This window comes from Candoia aspera, chromosome 3, assembly GCF_035149785.1.
Source record: "Candoia aspera isolate rCanAsp1 chromosome 3, rCanAsp1.hap2, whole genome shotgun sequence".
Classification (NCBI taxonomy): Eukaryota; Metazoa; Chordata; class Lepidosauria; order Squamata; family Boidae; genus Candoia; species Candoia aspera.
In genome coordinates, this window is record NC_086155.1 from 174304301 (window position 1) to 174330127 (window position 25827).

Sequence of the window (25827 nt, forward strand, 5' to 3'; positions counted from 1 at the left end):
CATTAATTGTAAGCAAGACATGAATCTTCACAAGATAATTTCTCATTCTCTTTCCCATAGCATTTTAAAAAGTCCTGGTATTTCGCACACATTAAAATTTCACCTCTGTTTAAAGATGCCATGATCTGAATAGAGAAAAAGACAGTTTGTGTTTTTAGAATGTCTTTTTATTCTAGAACATGTTTTAAAAAGATCCACAGAAGAGAGGGGGGAAATTATGTTTCCAAACTAATAACAAAAATGACTTTCCAAGCTTGTGTTTCTGAGATGTACCCAACTGATCAAACCATTATTCTCAGAAAGTTTCAAACTGGGAAAGAGAGGAAGAGAGCACATGATAGAAAGAAAAGAACTGTTGACCAATATGAAATATATCAATTAAAAGGAAAAGGAATACTAGAGAAAAATAGATGTCTACATAAAAGAGTAATAATTCTCAAAAAGTTTATTTCTGAAAATGGAAAATCATTCTTCCTTACAGACAAAACTGGCTATGCTCTAAAAATCTGGCACATATTTGTCCACTATTATAGGTTGAATATTTCAGAGGTGAAAAGTATGTATTTGTTTTAGCATACTTAGGTGCATTTATTTTTTTATGTCTCATCTTTCTTCCAAGCTCTGGGATCAGCTTATGAAAGGATTCCTCTCCAGTTTTTCCCTATCCTGAGGTAGCCTGAATGAGAGAGAGTCAATGGGCCAAGATCATGCAGTGGGTTTTTGTGACTGAGGATAGACTAAATCTGGCTTTCTCCAATCCTACTCCAACACCTTAGCACTACATCATATTGACTCTCCTTCCTTAATTCTAGTTCCTTAACCTTAGCAGTTCTTACACTGGTATATCCATGGAACTGTTAACAGGGGGAAAAGAAGTGCCATGACAAACACCGTATCTAACCACAACCACCCCTTTACTCCCACTAGCCCAATAATCTATAAACAAGAAAGCAAAGTAAAAGCAGTGAAACTATAATTTTATTCCAAGGGCCCAAACCAGCTGGCCAGAATTCAAAGAGCAAGTAACAAGGCGTTACTTTCCAAAGTTATTAGCATATCCCATATATGGGTGTGTATTTTTCCTCAAATTCTAGAAGTACCATTAAGCTACTGGTCTCAGGTTTTGCAATATAACTTAGTGTTATATGTAAATTCCTAAGTTGTTAAGTAAGTAAGAAGGCAGGCAGGCCATCCAACTGGCCAGCTTTACAAATTAGCCACATGAGATTCATAGGACCAAGTAAAGTTCTGATCACAGAACTTTCAGACTTGCTAAGATCAAATGATGCACAATTGCTTTCAATTTCTTTTTCATCTCAAAAGAGAGCTGATAAGGGGGATTTGAATTCCACAAAAATTCTGTCCTCCTGTAAACAAAGATATTGGGTGGATTAAGACTCTGTTCTTCAAGCATTTTCATGGGCAACTTTGGAGCTAACTAACAACAGTAGATTAAACTACAATATTTGCAGTTTAAAACATTCAGGTTTGTTTATTTATTTATTTATTATCCCCCCTTTATTATTTTTATAAATAACTCAAGGTGGCAAACATACCTTAAACTCCTTCCTCCTCCTATTTTCCCCACAACAACAACCCTGTGAGGTGAGTTGGGCCGAGAGAGAGTGACTGGCCCAAGGTCACCCAGCCGGCTCTCAAGCCTAAGGCAGGACTAGAACTCTCAGTCTCTTGGTTTCTAGCCTGTTACCTTAACCACTAAACCAGACTGGCTCTCTTTTTAACATTTAGACAAATTTTACAAAGAATATGACATGCCAGGTTATATTTTGACATGAAAAGCACAAACCTTAAGTAATTTATACATTTTATAATGATATTAACTTAATCCAAGTACCAGTTTTCAATTAACATTCAGGTAACTATACCATCCTCCTGCCAACCTAGCAGTTCGAAAACATGCCAATGTGAGTAGATTAATAGGTACCGCTTCAGCGGGCAGGTAACAGCGTTCCGTGTAGTCATGCCGGCCACATGACCACGGAAGTGTCTACAGACAAACGCCGGCTCTTCGGCTTTGAAACAGAGATGAGCACTGCCCCCTAGAGTTGGACATGACTGGACTTAATGTCAAGGGAAACCTTTACCTTTACCTAACTATACCATCATGGTCTAACCCACTTAGGCTGCAATTTTATATACACTTACTGGGAATAAATGCCACAGAAATTAACAGGATTATATTTATATTTATATTTACTATTAAACCAGAAGAATTCAGAGATTAGCAATACTGATTTTATTGATCTTAACTAGATTTTTTTGAAATCCTTGTCAAGTTATTGGTAATGAGAAAGCACAGGGCACAGGACAAACATTAGAATGTTTTGGCTTTATTTTAAAATACTAAAAATAACTAAATTAGAAGTTTCAAACCTTTACTTGCAATCCCATTTTTTAAGTATTTGCACATAAGTATTTGCATATAGAATGTACTATAGCTGTCATGAGTAAGGATGGCGAGCAGGGGGCTCCCATCCAGACTGTAAAGCGCATGCGTAGCACTGAGGAATTGTTCAGCCATTCAAAGAGACACAGATCGGGACCGCCTTAACCCTTGGGGGTTATATGTCTGGGTTTTTCCCACGCTTCTTCAGTTTGTTAGGATTCCTGTTAAGTACTAGTAATAAATATTAGAGACCAGTTCCTTGTCTCAGTGTGTTTCCTGGTTGTTAGGACAGTAGCTGTACACAGCAGTTCTGCTTCTTGTCAAGGTTCTCAGGCAAGTTTCAAAACTCAAGTTACAACAATTTCATCTGAAAAACGCATACATTAAACTCTGCTACGATGCCAAGATTTCTAAAATCCAATCTAATACAGATTATCAAAGACAAACAATGTACAAGTAGGTATGGATTCAGTTTGATAACAAATGCACATGTTCGTGGGTGTTGATTCAGAAAAGGCTACAGAACGGAAGGAATCAGAACATGTTCTAACAAGTTAATTATGGGGTGATGTACAGCTACTTTCCATACAGCATTAATCTTTGAAATACTTAAACTCATCAAGTTGTATGTTCAAATATGCTGTGTACATTTATAAAGTGTGTATATTGGTCACAGCATTTCATGTTCTTTAGTGCCAATTTTTATCTAACCCAAAAGATATAGTTTAAATAAAAAACTAGTAGAATTATACACCAGGTAGAAAGCTCGTATGAGGATATTTTAGTCCAACTGTCATTATCTGTCCTGTCTTTTTGCTACTCACAAGTTAACTAGCACTTTCATTCACAGAACTGATTCTAAGAGCTTCTTGTTAACAAAACCATGATGTATTTTTTATATCTGCATCTGCTCATAATAAAGTATGGAATTTATTAATCTTTGTTAATAGAGCAGTCAGTTACAAAATTCTTCCTACATTTAAAAGTGTTGCCACAGCAATATTCCTCCAGGCAAGAACAAATGAATAAACATATTTTTTTCCATCTTAACAATAAACTAGAAATGTAAAGATAAGTGACAACCTCTTTTGGTTAATTATATGCTGTTCTGTGGTTATCACAAGATCGTACTCTCTCAATGTACAGCACATGCCCTGCAGGCAGGAGACTCTAAATTTAACTCCCAGACTCTTGAGGAAGGAATAAGAAAGATCACTACCTGAAACAGTAGAAAAATGGTACCAATCTGCCTAGATGTAGACAGTATCATGCTAGATTTTCTGAATCAGTTTAACAAAGCTTCACATAACCAGTTAGCTAGCATAATTTCACATAAATGAGCTTAGTGTAAGTAATGGGCAGTTTAGAACTTCCAACGTGGTACACAAAATACCACCAGATCTCACTCCCAGTGATGTATTTCAATTACAAGTTTTTCTCCTCTTCCTTTTAGGGCTGTTTAACCTCTTTACTTCTAGTGTGAATAAAGGTTGTTCCTTAAACTTTGCAACTGCCATTCTCAAGGTAAGGGCTTTTTAATGCCCATATAAAATAGTGCAAATAGCAAAAATGGCTCCATCAGTGGTTGCCCTCTAAACCTCTGTTGCTTACTTCAAACAACCTCTACTTGTTCATACAGGGAATGAAGTTTACCATCTCTTATCATTCATTCCATTTAAGATACAATTCTTGTTAAACTACCTGCTTACCAGAACACATTAATACTACCACAACTACACAGGAATATGTGGCGGAAAAGCTTTTCTCAGTTAAACTGAATACTCAAAAAGATTCCTATTTAATTTATTAGTCATTTCAGATGGAAATCACCATACTTCCCATAGATATTACTTATCATATCTTTCTTTGCTAAGGGGATGTTTGCAGATGACAATTTGAGAGAGAGAGAGAGAGAGGGAGGGAGGGAGGGAGGGAGGGAGGGAGACACCTTCTGGACATTCAATAGACAACTATTAATTAAGCTCAGACTAAGGCTCTTACAAGTGGTAGAGTACATGACCAAGTTCATTTGCTTTCAAACACTATTTTAATGTTTTTCTACCAGGAGATATACCCTTTAATAGTAGTGAGCAGGCATTCTCAAGATGCTAGAGGGCAAACATGCTTCCAATCAGCCTACTCTTTTTCCCCCCCTCCCTCTGTACTTCTTGTGGTCACATTATTTCTACATTAGGACTAAACAAAATAGGATGGATCAAAATGAGACACTAAATACCCACTTCAATCAATGATTGCAACACAATCCTGGACAATTCTAACTACAGCCAGACCAATGCAGATAATGGACACTCAATTAATCTGAATCAGATACCTATGTCAAGTAACCTTACTAAACCAGAATCTTAATTCAGTGTCATATGGCGTTAAAGACTGTGCCTTGTTCAAGGTTGGCAACTACAGTTTCTCAGTTCAAACAAAAAGAAAAAGGAAGCCATGGTTACTTAGAGACTTCCTGCTTTATTCCTAGTGCCAATGAACAGATGAAAGAATTGTACTCACAAACAAATGGCCTCTGCATATTTCAGTTTATTAGACCAAGATATAATAGTATGAAATGGGCCCATCTTGCTGTTTTGTAATGAGAAATGTGACATTTAAATAGAGCCTACTATTTATTTTCCCAACAATTAAACCAGCTTCAGCAAAAAAAGAGAACTTTACAAGAGTGTTAAAAACATCCCTATCTGAAATAGTCCATTTTGAATGCAATATAATGAGCAACTAAGAAGTGTTTCAAATCTGAAACAGAGCTGAACTTGAAATACTTCCAATCTGTGCAAAACAGCCCACTTTGCACTCAAAGCAAGTGTTCCAAATTAAAAAAAGTTCAAATCAAAACATGAGGAAATCATCCCCTGAAAGAATATAAAGCCAAAATCTCACAGAAATAGCAGAAATTCTTTATGTAATATCCATATGTAGCAGAAAAATTCAAATCTTCAGCATTCTGTCAGAAAGCAGCTTTCATATTAATCTAAGCATTTTAAACATTCATAGAAGGCAGTATTTTAAAAATAGAGATATTTGAGTCCAGGATGTCATGATTTGCTCAAACCTATCATTTTGCAACTACAAAAACCATCATTTTTTAACTAGTCAGTCTCTCTTTCAGTAGAATCTTAGAATTTTATCATCAAATTTTCAAGCCACAGCCACAGCAAAAACATTTGCACTTCTACCTTATCGTAATGGCTACCTAAACAGACAAAGATCACTTATCCTTTGCTATCAGAGTCTTTAATTCTTAAATCTGGGGAGGGGTAGAGGTTTTACATTCCTAAAGAATATTGCCTTTTGCCAATGGAATTAGTAAATTTACATGATAATGAGATTCTCTAATTATTCCCTAATGTTGAAGGTAGACTTGTAAAAGAATTCTGCAACTGGATTCAACTTCAATCTTTTAATTTTTATTGCATCAGGCTTCATTTTGAGGAAAGAACAGTTCAGCTACACTTCAGTAAAACTTCTGAAAAGTAGCAGTAACTGAGAGTAACACTCAATAAAAGCAGCTCAGTACTGAGGACTGTGTCATCACTGAGGAGAAGCTTTATTATTCAACAGTTTTATTATAAATCTAAGCTTTCTGGAATAGCATAAAGGCTATTACAATTCAGCATACAACAGACAGATCAGACTACATTACTGAGACTATAAATGTACTGGCTACATATGGACTTCCTTCTTATAATAAATATACTGGCTGGAAGTTATTGGCACATGACCATCACCGAGGTAATGGTACCTAGGAGTAAGACTATAAAATAGTTAACCGGTCAACCTCTTAGTAACCTGAATACGCAGACACTGAAGAACACTGATTTCTTTCCTGTTCATCCATTAAAGGACGGTTTGATACTTTGGATTCAGATGCAAAAAGCTGCTTCAGAGAACACAAAGGTGCAAATGCAGCATGTCTGCAATTCCTTAAAACAATTTTATTTTTTTCACAAGATCATACAGTTACCCTCTGCAGCTACTGGGCTATCCCAGGAAAAGACATGTTTGGTTTAGAGATCTGGAGACAACTGCTGTTTGTACCCTCACACTCTCTAAAGCACCGTTTTGCCTTTGAATTCAATGTGCTGCAGAGCCTGAATTCATGATGCATTTTTTCCAATTTGGTATAACAGCTTAAGAAACAATACTGTATTATTCTGCATAGTGTGTGTTCATAATTTCTCAAACAGAAATTATTTGCGCAAAAGAGAAATATTAGTTAATAAAACCTAGTGTGACCATGTGCAGCAGCTAAACACAAATGGAATTCTTCATTACTGTACTGCTATTAAATACTTACAGTGAAAAATACGGAAATCAATGTATGGATGAGAACCTCTTCTCTCTCTTTCAAATCCTGCCCGACTTCTTACTCGTACATCTCCTGGAAATAGGGTCAAGAGTGAAATATACCATGTCGAAGAGCTACAGAGAAAAATGCAACTGAACACAGTTGCAAGGTGTAGACGTTTTGTGGATGTACCGTAACAGTAATACAAGGAACTGACTCAGCACCTCTATCTGAGATGCAATTTCACAAGTTTGAAGATTTTTCAAATATCCAATTGCCTGCTTGTCATAAATTCCTTTCCTGCCTTCTCATACACAATTCACTGCATATATAAATATTTAAATTTAATATCCATATGCTAAGTTATACTACCATGATGAATGACAAAAGCATACCTAAAGAAAAATATCAAAACTCTTTTTTCCTCTCCAATATCAAATCATTTTTCTAAAAGATATCAGTTGAATAAACTTGTAATGTATACAATCCTACATTTATAATTTTTACAATTATAATAATTGCCATTAAAATGTACCTATGTTCAGCTTGATTATATCAGTCTTCACTAAAATATCAAAATTTAGTATTAACATGAACATTACTGCATATATTTCCCCCTTCAGCTAAAAGAAGCACCTACAATATTAATGTTACTATTTGATACTGGCAAAACAATAAATAGCTTTTCTTTAATTATTACTATTTTTCACATATTAATCATTATTTACCAATGCCTGTATTTTTTTCAAATTATAAAAATACTTCACAGGCATGCCAAAGAGCTGACCAGATGATCCAAATTGTACTCAGAACTCAACTATATACTAGTCAATTATTCTATAACTGCTTTTTCCTCAGTAAATCCAAATTTTGTATTATTGTTGTTGTCTGCTGTTTTTCAAAATACTGCTGCAAGTCTGCTCATGACTAAGATATGATTTCATTTTATTTTGTGTTATATATTGTGTCATCAACACACAATTTTGCAGATAACATTTCATATGTGTTAATCATGTTAAATCTCACAATGAGAGTTTATCTTATAAAACAATGAGTTTACCTATAAACTGATTTGGCATTTCTAGTAAGGAATCCACATATGGCTATTAAAAATGCATAAGCATTGAGCTATATGAAATTCTTCAGGCAGAGGTAGAATTAAAGCTAGATGTGTACTTGGCAATATAAAGCAAGACCCAGTTTGAAGACAATCAGGTCATTGATAACAAAATACCATAACAATTGGATCACAAAGATCCAATACTGTGGTATTTGTATGCAATGGAATAAATAAAAAATTTATTCACATATAGGAGTGTTTTAGTTGTTATACTAACTCCTTCCTCATAATCCACTTCCACAGGAGGAGCATTCAGTGTAACATGAGAAGCTACAACTGGAAAGTGATTTTTACAACAAACCATGCTGTTGTTTTTACAAAGTTGGGGTTTTTTTACAAAAACCACATCAAATCCTAACCAGTGTTATTTTTCCAGTTCCCAAATAAAGCATTTTACATCTTTATGTGCAGAACTAGAAAGAAGTTAAAGTCACTTTCAGTGCAATTTTCACTGTAGTTAGCACTAATCACAAGCAGCAATCCCACAATAATTTTCTCAGAATGAATCTACCAGGACCATTATAGTTGAAGTCAAATCTTCCCTAAAACTGGTATCCTCTAAATGTGGGGTTCAACTCCCAAAATCCTCAGCAATGATAATGTTGGCTGAGGAATCCTGGAACTTGAAGTCCGTGCCTTTGGAGGGTACCAGAGCTTGGGAAGGTTACTTGTAACTTCCATAACCATCCAAGACAAAGTGCCACCAGACAGCTGAATTATGAAAAGACAGACCTGAGTCAACTAAAGAAAGAGTAGATGTAAGGAATTGACTTCTCCATACTCCTAAAAGAAATAATCCCTTGGCCAATCAGCCAATTGCCTTAAGGGGGCAGAACAAAAGAAGCTACAACCTGCCACTGGAGAGGAAGGGAATAACATCAGTGGGAAGATCAATCTGGCTGTTCCCATCAGCCAGAAAAGAAGCAGTTGTTTCCATTTTGTCTTTCTTGATCTTAGTACTTCTGCAGTGCTTAGAAAAGTAAACAGTATTGAGATGCAACAGCAGCATCTTGTTTTAGAATGACAGTTCAGGGGATTCAAACCCAATCCTGCATCTGAATTGATCCCAACCACTTATAGCAGCTGCATTTAAATGTGCCTAATCATTATTTAACATTAAAACAGCAAGTCTCAATGAGCCTCAGCATTATGCTTTCCCCTACCCCAACACAAAAATGAGGAAATCAGAACTTGTTTTAAATTAAGCCCAGTTTAGGATGTCATCTAAATACTAAACTGTTTACATTAATTATGATTAATTGAAATAAGACATCTTCATATACTATGAATTGAAATATAATTTCCATTAATTGTTACCTTTGAAATTTCTTTCCAATAATAGTTAAGATGAATTATAATTTGCAACACAATGTTTACTGAACCTTGGAGGCATATGCTGGGTGCTGAAGGAGTAGGGTCAGACAGAAGCTAAATTTATTTCATTTATATTTAATTAAAACTAAATATATTAACATCCAGTTATGTATTAATTCTTCTCCAATACATTACAAATATTATTTGGTAACAATTTTCAGAAGTCTCTTGGGCCACATCCAAGGCTTTGCGGGAAGCACATATATCCCTGGATCTCAGGCTGTACACATCTGGATGAACATAAATTCATCTATAAGTAATAAAAGTAATTTGAAATCTCAAGACTTGGATTTAAACTTTTTATTTTTAATCCTTTCTTAGTTTTATAGTTATGGGATTTAGAAAATAAAACTTCTTCTATGTATTTTGATCTTTCAGAAAGCATCTTACTGGCAAAATAAAAGCAGAAACGACTAAAGAATGATGAATTGCCCAACGTTTCAATGGACATATTCAGGGAATATTAAATTCAACAAATGCAGAATAAACTCAGTGTGATTAGATAACATTCTTTTAAAAAATCAGACTTTAGTGTGAAGAGAACAAACAATATTAAGCAACACATAATTTAAAACATTATCAACAGTATTAAACATATTAAATATCAAAATTCAGTATTCCTTTTCAAAGGGATTCTCTGCCTTTGATGAAAGGACAAGTATTTAAAAACCTTATCTCCTTTATTTTATCTGCTTTAGATACTGAAGTTTTGAAAAGTAGCATCTGTTCCTGAGAAAGACATTCATCATAATGTGTTGGGTACCTTTGCTTTATGTAACTGAATCAATAGTATTTCTATCAGTTTCAGGCTTATCACTTTTTTTCTCTAAATTAAAAGATTCCACATTCAAATACAAAAATATATCCAATAACAACTACTGTGGCCACTTGCCAACGAAATGGACACGGTTGCCAGAATGCATTCCTTTCTCTATTATGTAGGATGGGAAATTTATGCAAATTGCAGTGGGAGATTCTTGAATATAATCAGTCACTTGTATTCTATATGGAAGAACCAAAAAAATTCAAGATCCATTCCTGATTTCACTCTTGGAATCCCTTCTGAGAAGAGATTATTGACTGAACAAAACCTTAATTTCGCTGCATTTTATAAACCATATTGGTTTTCTGCTGAAAATAGAGTAAACAAGTTGCAATTAAAATATCTCAGAACAGTCCCTTAGAGACAAAATAAGACAAAGAAAATTACTATCTTATGAACAATTCACTCTTTTGCCATTCACATGAATTGTGTACATTGGATGGAAAGATGAAATTATACAAACTGACCTTTCCAACACCTTCATGCCTGTTTTGTCACTAACAATGAATTATATACACCAATTTAAAGTAGGAACTCATGATGACCCTCGAGTTCAGTCACCAAAAGTTATATGTGGCCCAAATTTGTGTGTCATCCTTGAGCAGGGGCCATGCTAATCTTCTCTGTATCATTTCAATTTTGGTATATGTGCTGCCGAAGCAAGCACATGGCCCAGGTTATCTAAACATTGATAGGCAAAGATAAAGGGTTCTTTAACAACTATTTTGCTAATATGAAGAGCAGAAAAATAAGAGCTCTCCCTTACTTTATTGCTTTTTGAGCAGTAGCTGAGAGTTCAGGATGACTCCCAACTTGTACAATAGCTTCAAAGAGGAAAGTGTGATTCCGTCCAAGGCCAAAGGTGAAAATATCCCTTTGTTGCCGCTCAGTCTTGTCAGGGTTGTCTGATCCTCTCCATTCAGACCTGAACAGCCTCCAGAGGCTAGGTCAGTACACTGACAGCTTCACCTGCACAGGCCAAGGCTGAGATGTACAACTGGGTATCATCGGCATACTGATAGTACCGGACTCCAAACTGACAGGTGATGTCACCCAACAGTGTTAAACAGGAGGACTGAGAGCACTGAGCCTTGAGGCACCATGCAGTGAGGGGTGCAGATGCAACCTCTCCCTTCAGTCAATACCAACTGGGACCAATCACTGAAGGAGGAGGCAAACCACAGTAACACAGTATTGCCAACTTCCAACCCATGCAACTGGTCCAGAAGGGTATCAATGGTCAATGGTACTGAAAGCAGCTGAGATATTGAGCACAAGGATGGACACACCATCCCCATCCCAGCTTCACCAAAGGTCATCAACAAGTGTGACCAAAACCATTTCAGTACTGCACCCTGGCCCGAAGCAGGTCTAAATAACCTGCTTCCTCCCAGACCCAGGCCAATACCACCACATGAACCCAACCAAATGACCCAGGAGGGGACTGGACCTAAAAAAACAGGTGACCAAACTAACAGTTCGGTGGATCTTGCCCACTTCACTGGGAGCCAGAGATTCAAATTCAGAACAGATAAAGTCACAAGACTGTGCCTCAGGCCACTCACTTGGCTCTGCCCAATCAGAGTCCAAATCCAAGTGAATTTACCCACCAAACAGCATGAATACTCTGTAACACAAACATCTAAATGCTCCTGGGACCCATACTTCCCCAGCAGAGAATGAGTCACCCTAAACAGGGCCATAGCGTGTCTATCAACAGACAAAATAAGGGTGGAAAATAATGTTTTGCTGCCATTATCACCATGATATAGCCTGAATATGAGCTCTTACTTGTGTTTGATCCCATTCACTCTTTGTCTTCCTCCATTGATGGAGGAAGACAAACAATAAACAGGACCAAACACAAGTAAGAACTCATATTCAGGCTACTGGAGTCAGTGCTCCATATAGGTGCTCTTGGAGTCACTTCTGGTGCTTCACTACCTGGAGTTCTTCAGAAAACCAGGATCTGTGCACAGAGAGGCCACAGAGAAGCAATCCAGTCCAACGCCTCACTCACCCACTCTTTCCAGGCTGCCCCATATCCTCAAGGAAAATCCCAAGCTCCCTCTCGAGCCCATCAGTCACCTGGAGCTGATTGATCTAACAAGCCCTATCTCCTCGTGGGGCTGGGTGGGAGCAGCAAGCCAGAGGGCAATCAGAGAGTGAGCTGACCACGGCAACAGATGGATGGTAATATCCTCCAACACCAGATCACATTGCAACTGCCCAAGAGAGCATGTCTTACTCTTGCTTTTTCTCATGACATTCTGAGAGTTTGTTATTTACATCTCCCCATCCTGTCATGGTATTTTACTTGTTCTATAGGCTGATATCTACTAGTGAGGAACAGGCTCCATTTTCTTATTAATGAGATGGTTTAATGATGTTTAGGAGGAAACTGGAATTTTACGTTGATTCATGTTTGATTTGTACTTTACAAGTCTTCACGTTGAAAACAGTCTAAGTAGAGAATTGTGGCTCACGCTGAGATTTGGATGGCATGAATGCAGTCCCTGTGCCTTTGGCACCACTGACTATATTATCTTTTATCCTATTCATTTTGGTTTGGGAGCTGCATACTGTAGTAGCACTGTTACTTCCTGAACAATCAGAGGGTATCTTCTAGGTACCATAAGGTAACTCTAAATAACCTTGGTTCAACACCATTGCCTTTGACATTTTAAATGTCATAATATTCCCTTCTATCTCCAGATGTCTGGACTATGATACCATCATATATGGGATACATGCAGCTTTGCCTCTGGTTTCATTTAATGGTCCCGGATAAACAGTGGGATGTCTGTATTGAAACACGCAAGGAAGGAAAACTCAATGCAGACATTCTACAGAATGGGAAATTAGATAAGAAATGGTATAGAACTGGTTTCATTTTAGGTTTCACTTTCATGGAAGGACCAGTGCACAGAGAGGAATGCTTCTGGATTTGTTGCCTTATCTAGCAAAGCTCAGATAAGGCAAAGTGGCTGGACGTGCTTTTTAATCAACTCAGGCTTGTTAACTTAAATGAAACAGTGAAAATAAATACTTTCCTACTTCTGCCAAATATCAAGATACCACAAGAAGGAAATTAAAACAAGCAGGGAGGTTAGTGGCTGTAGTACAGCAGCAACTGGGATGAATGAAATTTGCCAAATTAGACTGAACTTGTCTGGACAATTAAAAAAAAGCACAGAATAACTGTGTAGTGACCAGAAAGGAAGGCTGGATATAATCTATTTTCACTATTTTTAAGGAATCGTTTACTTCCAATTTGCTATATGCCACAGGATTACAATTCTTTTTTTAACTAGGGACGCACAGAGATTCTACGGTGATTTACCAGGTATTAAAGTAGAATTGGTAAATATATCATGCAACACTTACTATGTGCTGATTGTTCAGTACTAACAACTGAATTTACTTCAGAGTTCAGTGCTCTAAAAGCCACCATCAATGCATTTCTGCGAAATTTACACTAATGAACAACCTAAGCAGAAGTTACTGTAAAGGGTGCAACACACCAATCGCTTATAATGCTGTATTTCTCTCTTATATTTGATTATCTCTGGAACTAATCTGAATCATTTACATTAGAATTCCTTTCATATCTTTTCCTCTGTGTTGAAGTTGCACTATTTCAAAATTGCTGGCACATGACAATATTTAGTTTACAACTTAAGATGAAATTCATTCTTATACAAATATTTGCTCATGAGTCATTCCATCTTTAAACAAAACAAATCCTTAATCTTACATGTATTCAGCATTTGCTGTAATCTTTGTCCATTCAAAACAAGAAATACAACTACAAGAGCTAACCTTTAAAGCAAGTAAAGGACACTAAACATAAACATGCATATATAATTTTAAACATAAATGTGAAAAATATACTTTAGTATCACATATTTAATATCTTTCTTATCTCTTTAATATCTCTCATGTTCTTTAGTATTTCTCTTATATATTTGCATCTCCAGTCCCATATTTTCTTCTCAATGAGATCTGAATTACAAGAGCCCATACTTTCCTTTTTTGAAACCAGATGTATTTTTTTAGTGTCTGACTCAACATCAAAGTGGTACCAAATTAACTGTAAATACATAAAGCCAAGTATTTGAAAGCAATGGAAAAAGAAGGAAAGAAGACAAAAAAAGTACCAAACTTATTAAAATGCACTCTGCATATTGTCTACTTGACAGAGAGATCTGGTATCTCAGTAAGCTACCACACTTACCTAGCATGCGAATGTACAATGCAGTTTGATCAGAGCTGTCATAGGAAATTGCTCCACGTCTCTAAAAATTAAAAACATATACATGTTATTTCTGCTTTTTAAAGTGAATCTCAATCTCCAATTTTACTTAAAAGACTATTATAAATAAATGCTCCACTAAGGGACAAAAGTTCAAACTTTAATCATGTTTATGGAAACTAGCCCCGGATGGCATACTTTTCCTCACTCTCCAGACTTAACTCATCTTAACTCTCTAAAATCAATTAAAAATGCTGCTTCTTAGTTATAAAGACAACGGCACATCTGTTAGCTGCATCCAACCATATTTTACACTGAACATACTAGTCAATCTCTGCATAAAAGAAATACTTCAATTCACCAAAGGATTTTAATGGCAATAAATAGCTCTCACTGGTTTTGATGTCTCATTACTACTTCCTCCCTACATCCACTGACTCCCGCAAACGGCTGGGTATTAATAAGACTCCTCTCCTGGGACAATTATTCCAATAATACTTCAAGCTTATGTGTGATACATTTGTTAGTCTTGCAAGTACCATAAGATTTTTTTTGTTATTCTTGTTTTATCCTGTTAACAGCTTTTAAGTTTGTTTCTAGAGAACAACAGTATATTCTCTTTAAAACACAAAGTAAATATTTTAATGTTAAGAAGAGTACACTTGCACTCCTAGTTCTAGCCAATGGTGTAATTATAAATATTTTTAATAAATAATAAAGTATCTTCTGGCAGAACAGCACTATCAGCAAATTCTTCCTCCCTTTTCCATTTCTATTTCCCAAATCAGCTACCAAGGATAGGAGGTCCCTGTGGAAAAGATCTAGACAAAGGGAGGAGTAAACCACTGTTAATGTAAGTGATAATGTATGATTAGAAAGAAGGAGCAGGAGAATTTTTACATAATTATGGAAGTAAATACTGTCTTGCAACCTAATATTTGCAAGCTGTTTTGAGCATTATTTGCTGTAAAACATATAAACAAATGCACTAACATGAACTATAGTTAATGGACTGAGAGAATTAAATTTATAATTCCAAAGTGAATATAAACAGTAAGGATATAATACAGTTACTTATAATTTCCATATAGTAAATGCAAAATATTTGCTTGCATTATAATTACACAGAATTTCTCAATCATCATTCTTTCTCACTTATTCTCAAGGTAGCCATGTTTATATAAACAACAAATGTATTTACTTTTAATTACGTTTTTCAGTGATCTACACAAAAGAAATAGACGCAGAACCTAACAAAAAGGTGATAACGTATTCCAATGATCAGTTCCTTTAAAATATTTGAAGACCTATCTTTGCAAACTACACTATTGTATTATGCATATTTGGAATCCCTGCTGCTAGCTATGGCAGGGTAATCTTCAAAAGCACATACGACTCCTGCACTTTCAAAACCAAAGCAACAACTGTGAAATTCTCTATAAATACAGAACTCTACCTGCTATATAAACAATAATCTTGCTATTATAGCAGTCAAACACAACAGCGTTATTACCAGTACAGTATGTATACCAGTAATTTGACATTTCTCTAATCCCTTTATTTGGGTAATTTGAACATTTCTACACTTTAATAGCCCTTCAATGTGTTCTGAAGCACTAGTGGAAGATCAATTAATGGCAGGGATGCATTTGGAAATGTGTCTACGAGAAGGCACTCCAAACCCAACTTCCTGTTCTCAGTGATTTCAACAATCCCTACTTCTTCCCAAAACTGAACTCCCTACAACTCAAACACTTGCAACCACCAGTTATACTTTTCCAACTGCCTCCAACATTTTATTCATTTGGTCAAAACCTATTTCCTTCACTATATTAGAAAGATGCCCATTCACTTATCCAAGTTTTATGCTTCAGCTTTCCTATATTTTGAACTCTCAACCTTATTGTATTATAGATTACATCTTCAATATGGCATCTATAGAGGCCTGTCCCCATAAACAACTCCCTTGCCTTGCCTGATTTTATTTGTATCGATTCCTCTAACTTTAAAAAAGAGAGAGAGAGAAAATACCTTACTGCATAACAGCTTCAAACATAATCTTTATGAGAATACTCCTGGGTCCTGCAGCCCATTACTTTATTTAGTAAAAGAAGTAAGCTGAGGGGCTTGAAAGCATGTTGGCATGCCAGAAAAGGGAGTAATTGCACTAATCGTTCCACAGTAAACTGGTGTTTTGTGCTGGTCATATTCACCATGATAATCATTTTGTGAGAAGGCTCATAATAACCTCAACACTGCAAATAAGACCAGTGACCAAATAAGACTGGGGACCTCTATTTTAGGCAGTAAAACTCTCTGAGCTTCTGAACTTCAGATAGTCACCCTTTACTAGTACAGCTGAAAAGAGGGGGGGGGATACTAACAATAATCCACAATGGGGATAAAACAGGTAGGGGCTTGTAGATATGAGGAAAGCCAATCCTTAGAAGAAACTCCAGTATCAAACGGAAGGAAGGTACTGACAAACCATTTCCATACTGTTACCAAAAAAGTATATTTAAATGGCTGTAATATTTAATTGAGCATGAGTGCCAGATAATGGACACTCCCCAGTCAGAAAGCCCTCTTCTAATTACAAGGGAAGAGTGTAGAACTTCCATGAGCAGAACTGGAGGTGGTGACATGACTACACCAAAGTCATAAGGGTGTCTGGTCACTGGCAATGCCAGTACTGAAAGAGAAGCTCACTACTTTAGGAGGACACATACAATCAAAACATGAAAGTGAGAAGCGTGAACCAAAGAAAACATGAAACTGTAAAAGCCTGACTAAACAGCTCTTACAGTTGCATGCAAAGTTTAGGCACCCTGTGGAATTATATGTTTCAACGAATCCCTAAATAAACTGAAGCTGACACAACCTCTATATGCTACAAAGTTACAGACAACATATTTATGTCATGTTTCTATACATTCGAATGCATGCTTACTATTTATGTGCAATTGTTTACAGATTCATAAGAAGAAAACAGTGAATATGGCAGGTGCAGAACTTTGGAGACCCCCTTCAATCAGTGTTCTGTAATACTGTATAGTTTTCATTTACTAAAAAATTTCTACCATCTGAAAATGAAAATGGCTTTCCTAAGCAACAAGAGATACAGCTGCATATGTAAGTTTAAATCCAGACTTCCTGTCCATATTTTATAAACCACCAGCCCTCTTTAAAAAGGAGTGTTCATATGAATTAAGAAACAGGCCCCTGAAGAAAAATGGATTCTAATAGTAAGATTTAGAGAGCAAAAGATATACATAGTAGCTCAATAGATATCCGGAAAAAATTAAGTCTACATAACATTTGATCAGAGATATGTAAAATATTTTGAATTCAAAGTTCAAGTTCAAAACAGGCTGTTCTGAACTTATGGGAAGAGTCCCAATCTTACTGGAAGTATTTGGAGCTCAAAATAGGGTTGTTTCAAGTTCAGAGCAGTTGCTCATCAAAACACTGTGACACAGAAGAAGATCCAAAAGATAATTTAATTCCTACAAATGAAATGGCCAAATAAGTTGGCAGAAGTAGGGCCACAGGTAAAAGACTAATCAAAACTTCTTCAACTGAGTCAATATTATCACCTATTTAATTTTTTACAAAATGTCCTGGGTCTTTGTACCCTTTCTAAGAATATCAAACCTTAGAATTTATTAACTGGAGAATTAATGGGCTTTCGGGGAGAGGGGTGGTTATACTCTCGTTTCTGTTTTTGGCATGCTATAAGGGAACAAATTAGATGAAGAGTGTTAATAGAGTAACACATCTAAATGTTCACTTTTTTAAAAGATTGGACCTTGCTCTCCAGAATTTTGAATCATGGTTATATATTAGGGCTGTTTATAAACTTTTAATTGTTGCATCTAATTTTCTTAAATCTTCATTCTTAAATGTTGGTAGCAGTTGTTCCCCCTACACTTTTGAAATATTTTGGAAACTTTAAAAAATATGTGGAACTACTGAAAACATCTAATTATAATTTACTGTCATCAACAGAGATTTGAAAATGTTAAGCTTTTAAGTATCTTCTGAGAACTGCTCTACTTAAAAAGTTGTACTAATATAGCTGTAGCCAAATACTGTAAGAAAAGAACTCAGCATCCTAATAACTAAAACAAAATATGCTTTCGTAGATTCCATTAATAACTATTTTTAAGAACAAGCAATTGGAGAAAGTTATTTCATATCAACACAATCAGATTTACTGAACACTGATACTTCATAACTAATATTAAACATTCTTCAGTATAATTAGTAATCCCAAATTAGTTGTGGAGAGAAAATGTTAGATGTAACTGTAAATTACGAATTCTTTATAAAAACTACTAATGTTTGCAAAAGAAATAGCAATGCCTACAATCATTTATTTAATTTATAAGAGGTCAACAATTTTAAGCAAAAACTATCAATCTTCCTTTTCAAAGTTAATACCATTCTACCTGACAGATCAAGTTCCTACTGATAATACCCTAGCATATGATTCATAGCATAATAGCTAAACTGCTAAGCAATAAACCACAAAGGACTTTTTCTTGTATTTTCTGTCTCCAAAGGATACAACTAATTGACAAAACTAACCTGAATTCCACTGTCAGCCAACTTAATTATGTTCACTACTCAGTTACAAATGCATAAGAATAAGTTGGAGGTAATTTCTACTATGGCAGTTACATAAAAGAACTTTGATCCAAAGTCCCTTGCTTCAAATCAGGTTTTACTAAATCAGTTCAAATGTAAGCATATTTAATGTCTGAGATTAAAGGAATTAATGCCTAAAGTGCCAGTGTGTAATGCATGAATCTCAATTCAAGAATGTCCGTGGGATGGCTCAAAAACTGCAGCTATGTTTTTGAGCCAGCTATGAATCCAACATCACACAAACAACAGTCTGCATGTTTAAAAGGTACCAACAGAAGAGAAAAACTTTTAAAAGGGTTTCTATTCTCCCTATACCATATACCTCAAATCTTCCTATTCTCAGGAGATTTTGAGAGTACATGACGGAACTGCTTCAGTCAGCAATCTATCAGTAGAACGCTGGCATTAGATTCCACCTATGCACCTCTGAATTCTTTAAAACACACAGACGCAAACATATTCCTTCTGAATAATCTGCAATCTTGTATGGCTCATAAATTTGCAGTCAAAATAGTCTGCTTCTATTTGTGATATTTCTTAAGACACAGTGCTAATAATTTTAAGATCTGGTTTGAATTTCTTTTCAAAATGTTTTTCATAATCCACATTCTGTAGCAAATTCTGTTGTGCTATTAAACTCAAAAAGAAACCAAAGTATAACTGATGTCCTCTTCATTTGTAAATAGTATTAGCCAGGGCTATTTAGAATTGGGGTGGGTGGGTCTACCCCCTTAGAGGTCTGAATAAAATTGTGGTTTTGCCAAATACATGGAGTACTGAGAAAATAAATAAAGCAAATACATAGCTCTAATTCTGGGCAAATGCTTTAAGATTCAGAGATTTTTTATCATTCACAGGAAAATTTCAGCAGACTGCATCAGGGCAATAACAGATGGGTAACCCAATCCTCAAAACATTTGAGGAGCACCAAAAATGGTAACAGAATCTATTTTCTCACATTTCACCACCTACCTACATTTGTTATGGTTAAATTTATTACTGGTATCATCCACATTGGACTCATAGTATATTTACTTTAAAAACCTGTAAGATACATATTTAAAGTGCCTGAAAAAGGAAAAATATATGACAATCTTTTGCAAAATAGATTAAAGGGTATGATTCTGCTGAAAGAAGACCCCTCACTAAAATCTGAGAACTGTTTATAATAGCTTCATTATATCTTGATAACTCTCAAAACTACTATAAATATTAAGAAGAAGACTGACCATCTTTAAAAGGATCACCTACCTAGCTACCAAATAAGCATTTTCACCCCCTCCCCCTTTCAGTCTCTTATTATCAGGATACAATTACCGACTGTCTTATCCATCTTGGGGGGAAAAAATCAACAAAAACTCATTAAAGGCAACTCTGGTGATCTACAGCATTACTGCCTAGCTACAGGTGCCAGAACAGCAAGACGTAACAAAAATAAAACAGGAGACGAAGAGACCGATAGAGGGCAATTCCGCGAAGTCAAGCTGAGCCTTGGTGTGTCTTTCGCGTGTTCCGAGATTGTCTGCCCGCGCCGCTAGCTGAAAACCTCATCTCCACGCTATCTGGCCTAATCTTCCTATCTCCTGCTTTTGTTCCTCCTCGCCTGACTGAACAGTTCTGAAGGAATGAAAACCTTGCACGTTGGAGCCCCCGATTTTTAAAAAGCATTCCCTTTTCCCCCTCCGGGTCCTGCACGGATATTCTTGTTTTTCTGCCCCACCGTCCAAGGTCTCTTCCGATGGCTGTTTCCCACCTCCACATTCGGGTTGAGCGAGAGCGGCCTCACCTGAGAAAGCTGCCTGGGGTTGGGGCAGCCGAAGAGCGCAGAACTGGAGCTGAAGCTGATGGCCCCCCTGCGGCTGAGGACGTGCTGCGGGACCGGCCTGTCCAGAGGCAGCACCGGCAGTTGATAGCATACTTCCATTGAAACGGGGGCAGCACTGCCGCCGCCGCCGCCGCCACCTCGTCTTCTGGGCGCCAACCAAAGCCAGGCCCGGCTCCGGGATCGAGGCAGGCCCGGCTCACCGCTTTCACCTGCTTCACGAGCACCCGGGCAGCGCTAGAAAGACTTCTTTCTCCCGTCCGAGCCGGGCTCGGCGAGCTTCGCGCAGGGAAGGCGGAGAAGCAGCCCCGAGGATCCGGAAGAAACCAACATCAAGCCCCGGCTCGAATGCCGAGTTCCTCGGTCAGCTCTGCAGCCGGGACGGCGGCATGCCGCCGCTCGTTCTGGTCGTGGCGGAACGGGCCCGGTGGCTGCTGTTAACTGCGGCAGTCCCGGCCTGATTTGGAGGAGACACAACTCGGCTGCGGCAACGCCGCTATTGTCCAGCACGAGGCGCGGCCCCGCGCGCGAGGGGCGGGGCCAGGTGCTGGCTGGAGAGTGATGGCGGTAGAGGCGCCGGAAGCTAACGGAGGGGGGAAGAGCTGCGCGTGCAGGGACCCGCCCTCCTCGCCCACACTCGGCACGTCCTTCTCCCTTGGTGTCACGCGAGTACACGCCTCTGAAGGGGAAACCTCGTCCCGGAATGGGCTGCGGGCCGCGACTGTCCGCCGCGGGAACGACGGCGAAGTCTTACGCCGTGACGTCATTATCCTTCCCTGATCGTCCTTTTTCACTCGGGAGCCGTTTTTGCTCGAGAGCTTTTATTTTTGTTTTCTTCGTGTGGTTGCGCAAGGTGCCCAGTCTTTCTCCACTAGGTTGTGAGGCGGGAAAGGTCTACTGATTTTCTTTATTTATAGATAAGGACAAAGGAGTTGGGGTACAAAGTTTTTGAAGCCGTCATAAAACTTTTCTGCTCAGACCTTGACCTTAAACCACCTCTACCTCACTCATCAAGCGGCTCAAATTACTTCCTTCTTGTCCCCTAACCTGCCCTAGCATGCGTTTGTCTTTAACTGCCCTGTTCTGTACATGTGATGCTGAAAGTACAAGATATACTTTTTTTTAAAGTTGTGGGTGGCATGATAAAAGAGTTTGTTGACTCTCTTATTCAGTTATGGTCTGTGGTTACAATTTTTAATACTGTTTTGATAACCTACAAAACCTGTTTGGTCAAAAAAGGATTAGCATTAGGAAAGGAAAGGTGTGTTCTAAGCTGTATAAAATAATGCTGCACAGTAATGCTACCTACAGGTGTTAAAATTGATAATCTGTATCCAGCCCTTGCATAGAAAAATGTAAGCCTCATGGGAAGAAACTGCATTACTTCTGAGCTGTTCTTTTGTTACATAAAAAGCAACAGCAGTCATGTTTGCCTTAAGAAAAATTATGCTACTGCACCCAGCTCTATTGATATAAGAAGATGCTACCTCTCACCATTTCTTTGGCCACTCTTAGTTGATAATATTGCTAACAGTGGTTTCCTTGTACTTCCTTAACTCTCAAGTTATAAAACAAATCACCTCAAAGACTAAAGTAACCTTTGATATACAGAAAGATAATACTGATGAATTCACAAGAACATGAAATACCAATAAATAAAACCTAGAGGGCCTATGGTCCCTTCCACATACAAGGTTTTAATTTCCCTGTGATGGTGTGGGGCTTCCTAGAGTTCTTTGCAAGCTGAACTGATTAAGCATGAAGATGTTTCCTCTTGACCATGGGGTGGACGATTTCCCATGGGGTAAAATCCTTGTCCTGGATCCTGGGATTTGCCCCCTCTCTTGAGATTTATAACTGTTTCTGTGTTCTGGAATGCTTGAAGAGCATCACTTTTTTTCCCTCTCACTGAGAAAGTAGTAATAATGAAGAAATGACAAGGCAGGAGGGGAACTGGCTAGAACACCAATTTTTTGTACTCCCCTTTTAGTCAGCAAAATTATCTATTTTCCCCACCCCCAGGGAGCAATAGTGAGGGACACCCACAATGGTGAAAAGCACTGTACAGGATTAAGGGCAATGGTTTTACGGAAGTGGCTTACAACATAATCAGGATGAATCATAATTCTTTAGTGGGAACTAAATCCCAACATCGGGGTTGCAAGACTTAGTCATAATTACAGTAGACTCACTGAAATCAAGTGTAACCAAGTCAGCATCCAGTCTACTGCATACCATTTCTCTTGTTATGTTGAGAATTTATTTCCTACTTTCATGTAGAATAGTATTTTGATCATATATGAATGAGAAACAATATGTTCCAGTAGAAGACAATAAACATGAGAACTTTCTAAAATTATGTTAAAATTATAAGCTTCTGTTCTTTAGAAAAGGCTGAAGAACAAGAGACATTATTGCTGATGCACACTGAATAATTGAGAAAGCCAAAGAATACTAAAAAGAAGTCAATATGTGCTACATTGAATAAAGCCCTTTGATTGTGTCAGCCATATCAAGCTGTTGGATGTGCATAGGAAAATGGGAATCCCAGAATATCTCATTGTGAAGCATATCCACAGGTCATGAAACCACAGTCTGGATGGAACATGATGAAACAGACTGGCTCACTGTTTTGCAAGTCAGCAAAGGAGTGAGACAAGGATGTATGCTCTCCCCTTATTTACTCAACCTAAATGCTGAATGTATATCGAGGGAATATGGATTAGAATAAGATGAGGGTGGTTTTAAAATTGGAGGAAGAATAATCAATCTACACTATGTTGATGACATTAATAGCTGAAAATGGAAATGATCTGCAGTAATAGAAGTCAAGGAACATAGTGAAAAAATGTGGTTAAGTATAAAGGCCAAACTAATCACACAGGTACAGCAACCAGCCTTAGAACAGACAGTGAAGATACTGAATTGGTGATTGTGCCTCTTAGGATCAACTATCATTAGTAAAGCAATGAGCAGTCAAGAAATATGCTACCGTACAGACTAGCACTTGGTAGAGTAGCAATGAAGCCCTTGGAAAAGATCTTCAGATGACAAGATGTGTCTATACCTGCAAAAATCAGAATCTATCAGGTAATGGTTTTTTGGTGACACTCTAAGGAAGCGAAAGCTGGACATTGAAGAAATAGGCTAGAAAAAGTATTGATGCTTTTGAACTTTGGTGTTGAAGAAGACTTCTGAAAATACCAAGGATAGCCAAGAAAAATACATGGATCACAGAACAAAAGTCCAGAGTTTTCATTTGAGGCACAAATTAGCAGGTTCAAATTACCATATTTAGTACATATACAAAGACATAGTTTTCTGGGAAAGGTGAAAGAAAAGAAAAAAAGGGAACAACTAGCAAGATGGATGGACTCAGTTACAGCAACAATGGGTGCAGCATTGGAAGATCTGGGGGACAGATTGTCCTGTAGAAAATCTATGTGGTTGCTAAGAGTCAACACCAGCTTGATAGCACATAATCATTAGTCAATGAACTTTGTTTGTTTGTTTTAAAAAAAAAATGACATTAGAGACATGAACATCTCTTAAGCAATGAAAAAAAATCAAGTTATTTCATTTTAATAGAAAAGCAATCATATTTTTCCTCCGATTATGTATGCAGCATCCAACTTCCTTGTTAATTTTTATTGACTACCTTTATATCAAGCAGTGAAATTACTGAACTGACTGATACATAATACTGAACTACTAGGTTATAGTAACTAGAGAATATGCTTCCCTCCATGAAACATGTTAAGACAGAGCAATAACAAGTTCATATGTCTAGACATGCTATACAGTAAACATTTGGTTCCTTGTTTTTTAAGCATGATGCTCTTCATATTCTGCCTACACTACATATGTAAATAATGCACTCACAAATTTAGGGCCAATCCAGCAAGTCCGTGGCCCCCTCAGTTGTCTTAAAAGATGGTCACAATCAGCCCTAATAACTCAGGCATGCTATGCAAATATCAACATTAATGCAGTTATGAGCATATAAAATACAGTATGTCTCTATTTATGACATATAATATTACCAGACATAACCTATACAGTAAATTAATGGTGTGTGGATGAGTGTGAAATGAATGTAAGGGAGAAAATCATCTCAGAGGAAAGATAAATAATAGATGCCAGATAGATAAACCCATGTTATTTTTCCTGCTTCCTGCTTCTGGTGCCAAAACAAATAGGCAATCTGGAGCAACTACAAAAAATAATATAAGTTAAGAGCAAAAAGGTATGGAAGAATTAAAAAGAGAGTGAAACTGAGCTCTAGATTGTTCTTTGTGATTTCAAGGCATTATGATACCTCAGCTGACAAGGCTTCTCTCCATTTCCTTCTCCCTCCATGCCCATTCTTTCCTGCACCTGCTAGGACATATGCAACTTTTATTTCGTAAAATGGGGGGTGGGGTGGGGGGCAATACCATAATCCAGTGTTTCTCAGCCTTGGGAACTTTAAGATGTGTGGACTTCAACTCCCAGAATTCCCCAGCCAGCCATGGGAGTTGAAGTCCACACATCTTAAAATTCCCAAGGTTGAGTAACACTGCTATAATCAATGATATAACAGTAACGGTTCATAGTAGGAATTATCTGTGCTCAGATGCTTATATTACCTAAGCCTTATGGAGGATGATTAGACTAAACTATTGGGCAAATGGGTATCTATTAAATTGGACTAGACTATTTTCTTAATTAGTCTAAATTTATTTTTGTCCTAACAAAATCATCCTTTTTCTACCTCTTTGCCATGTATATTTTCAAACATTTGATTAATAGGAAAATGAAAAGCAATCATATAAATGCTAAAAAATATATAGTTTTGCCTTTAATATCATTCCCTCAAGTGAGCAGTCTGGCTTTATTTCCTGGAGGATGGACTGGTTTGATCTTCTTGCAGTCCAAGGCACTCTCAGAATTTTCCTCCAACACCACAGTTCAAAAGCATCTATCTTCCTTCGCTCAGCCTTCCTTATGGTCCAGCTCTCGCAGCCATATGTTACTACGGGGAACACCATTGCTTTAACTATGCGGGCCTTTGTTGTCAGTGTG

At 37.2% G+C, this 25827-nt stretch overlaps 1 protein-coding gene and 1 non-coding gene across 3 annotated transcripts in view; both read right to left on the reverse strand.

Moving 5' to 3' along the window:
• PDE7A (phosphodiesterase 7A) overlaps positions 1 to 21274 on the reverse strand; it is a 43165-nt gene extending 21891 nt beyond the window's left edge. For both annotated transcript variants that reach the window (XM_063299344.1, XM_063299343.1), the window contains exons 1-3: positions 20728 to 21274; positions 14274 to 14334; positions 6729 to 6812 (exon numbers count right to left, since the gene is read on the reverse strand). In XM_063299344.1, the coding sequence (XP_063155414.1) occupies positions 6729 to 6812; positions 14274 to 14334; positions 20728 to 20865 (283 nt within the window). In that variant the 5' untranslated portion in view covers positions 20866 to 21274. The remainder of the gene's footprint in view (positions 1 to 6728; positions 6813 to 14273; positions 14335 to 20727) is intronic.
• On the reverse strand, positions 10597 to 10703 carry LOC134495093 (U6 spliceosomal RNA). The gene has a single exon (XR_010067769.1). It is a non-coding gene; the product is annotated as a U6 spliceosomal RNA (small nuclear RNA).
• Positions 21275 to 25827: the final 4553 nt, after the last annotated feature.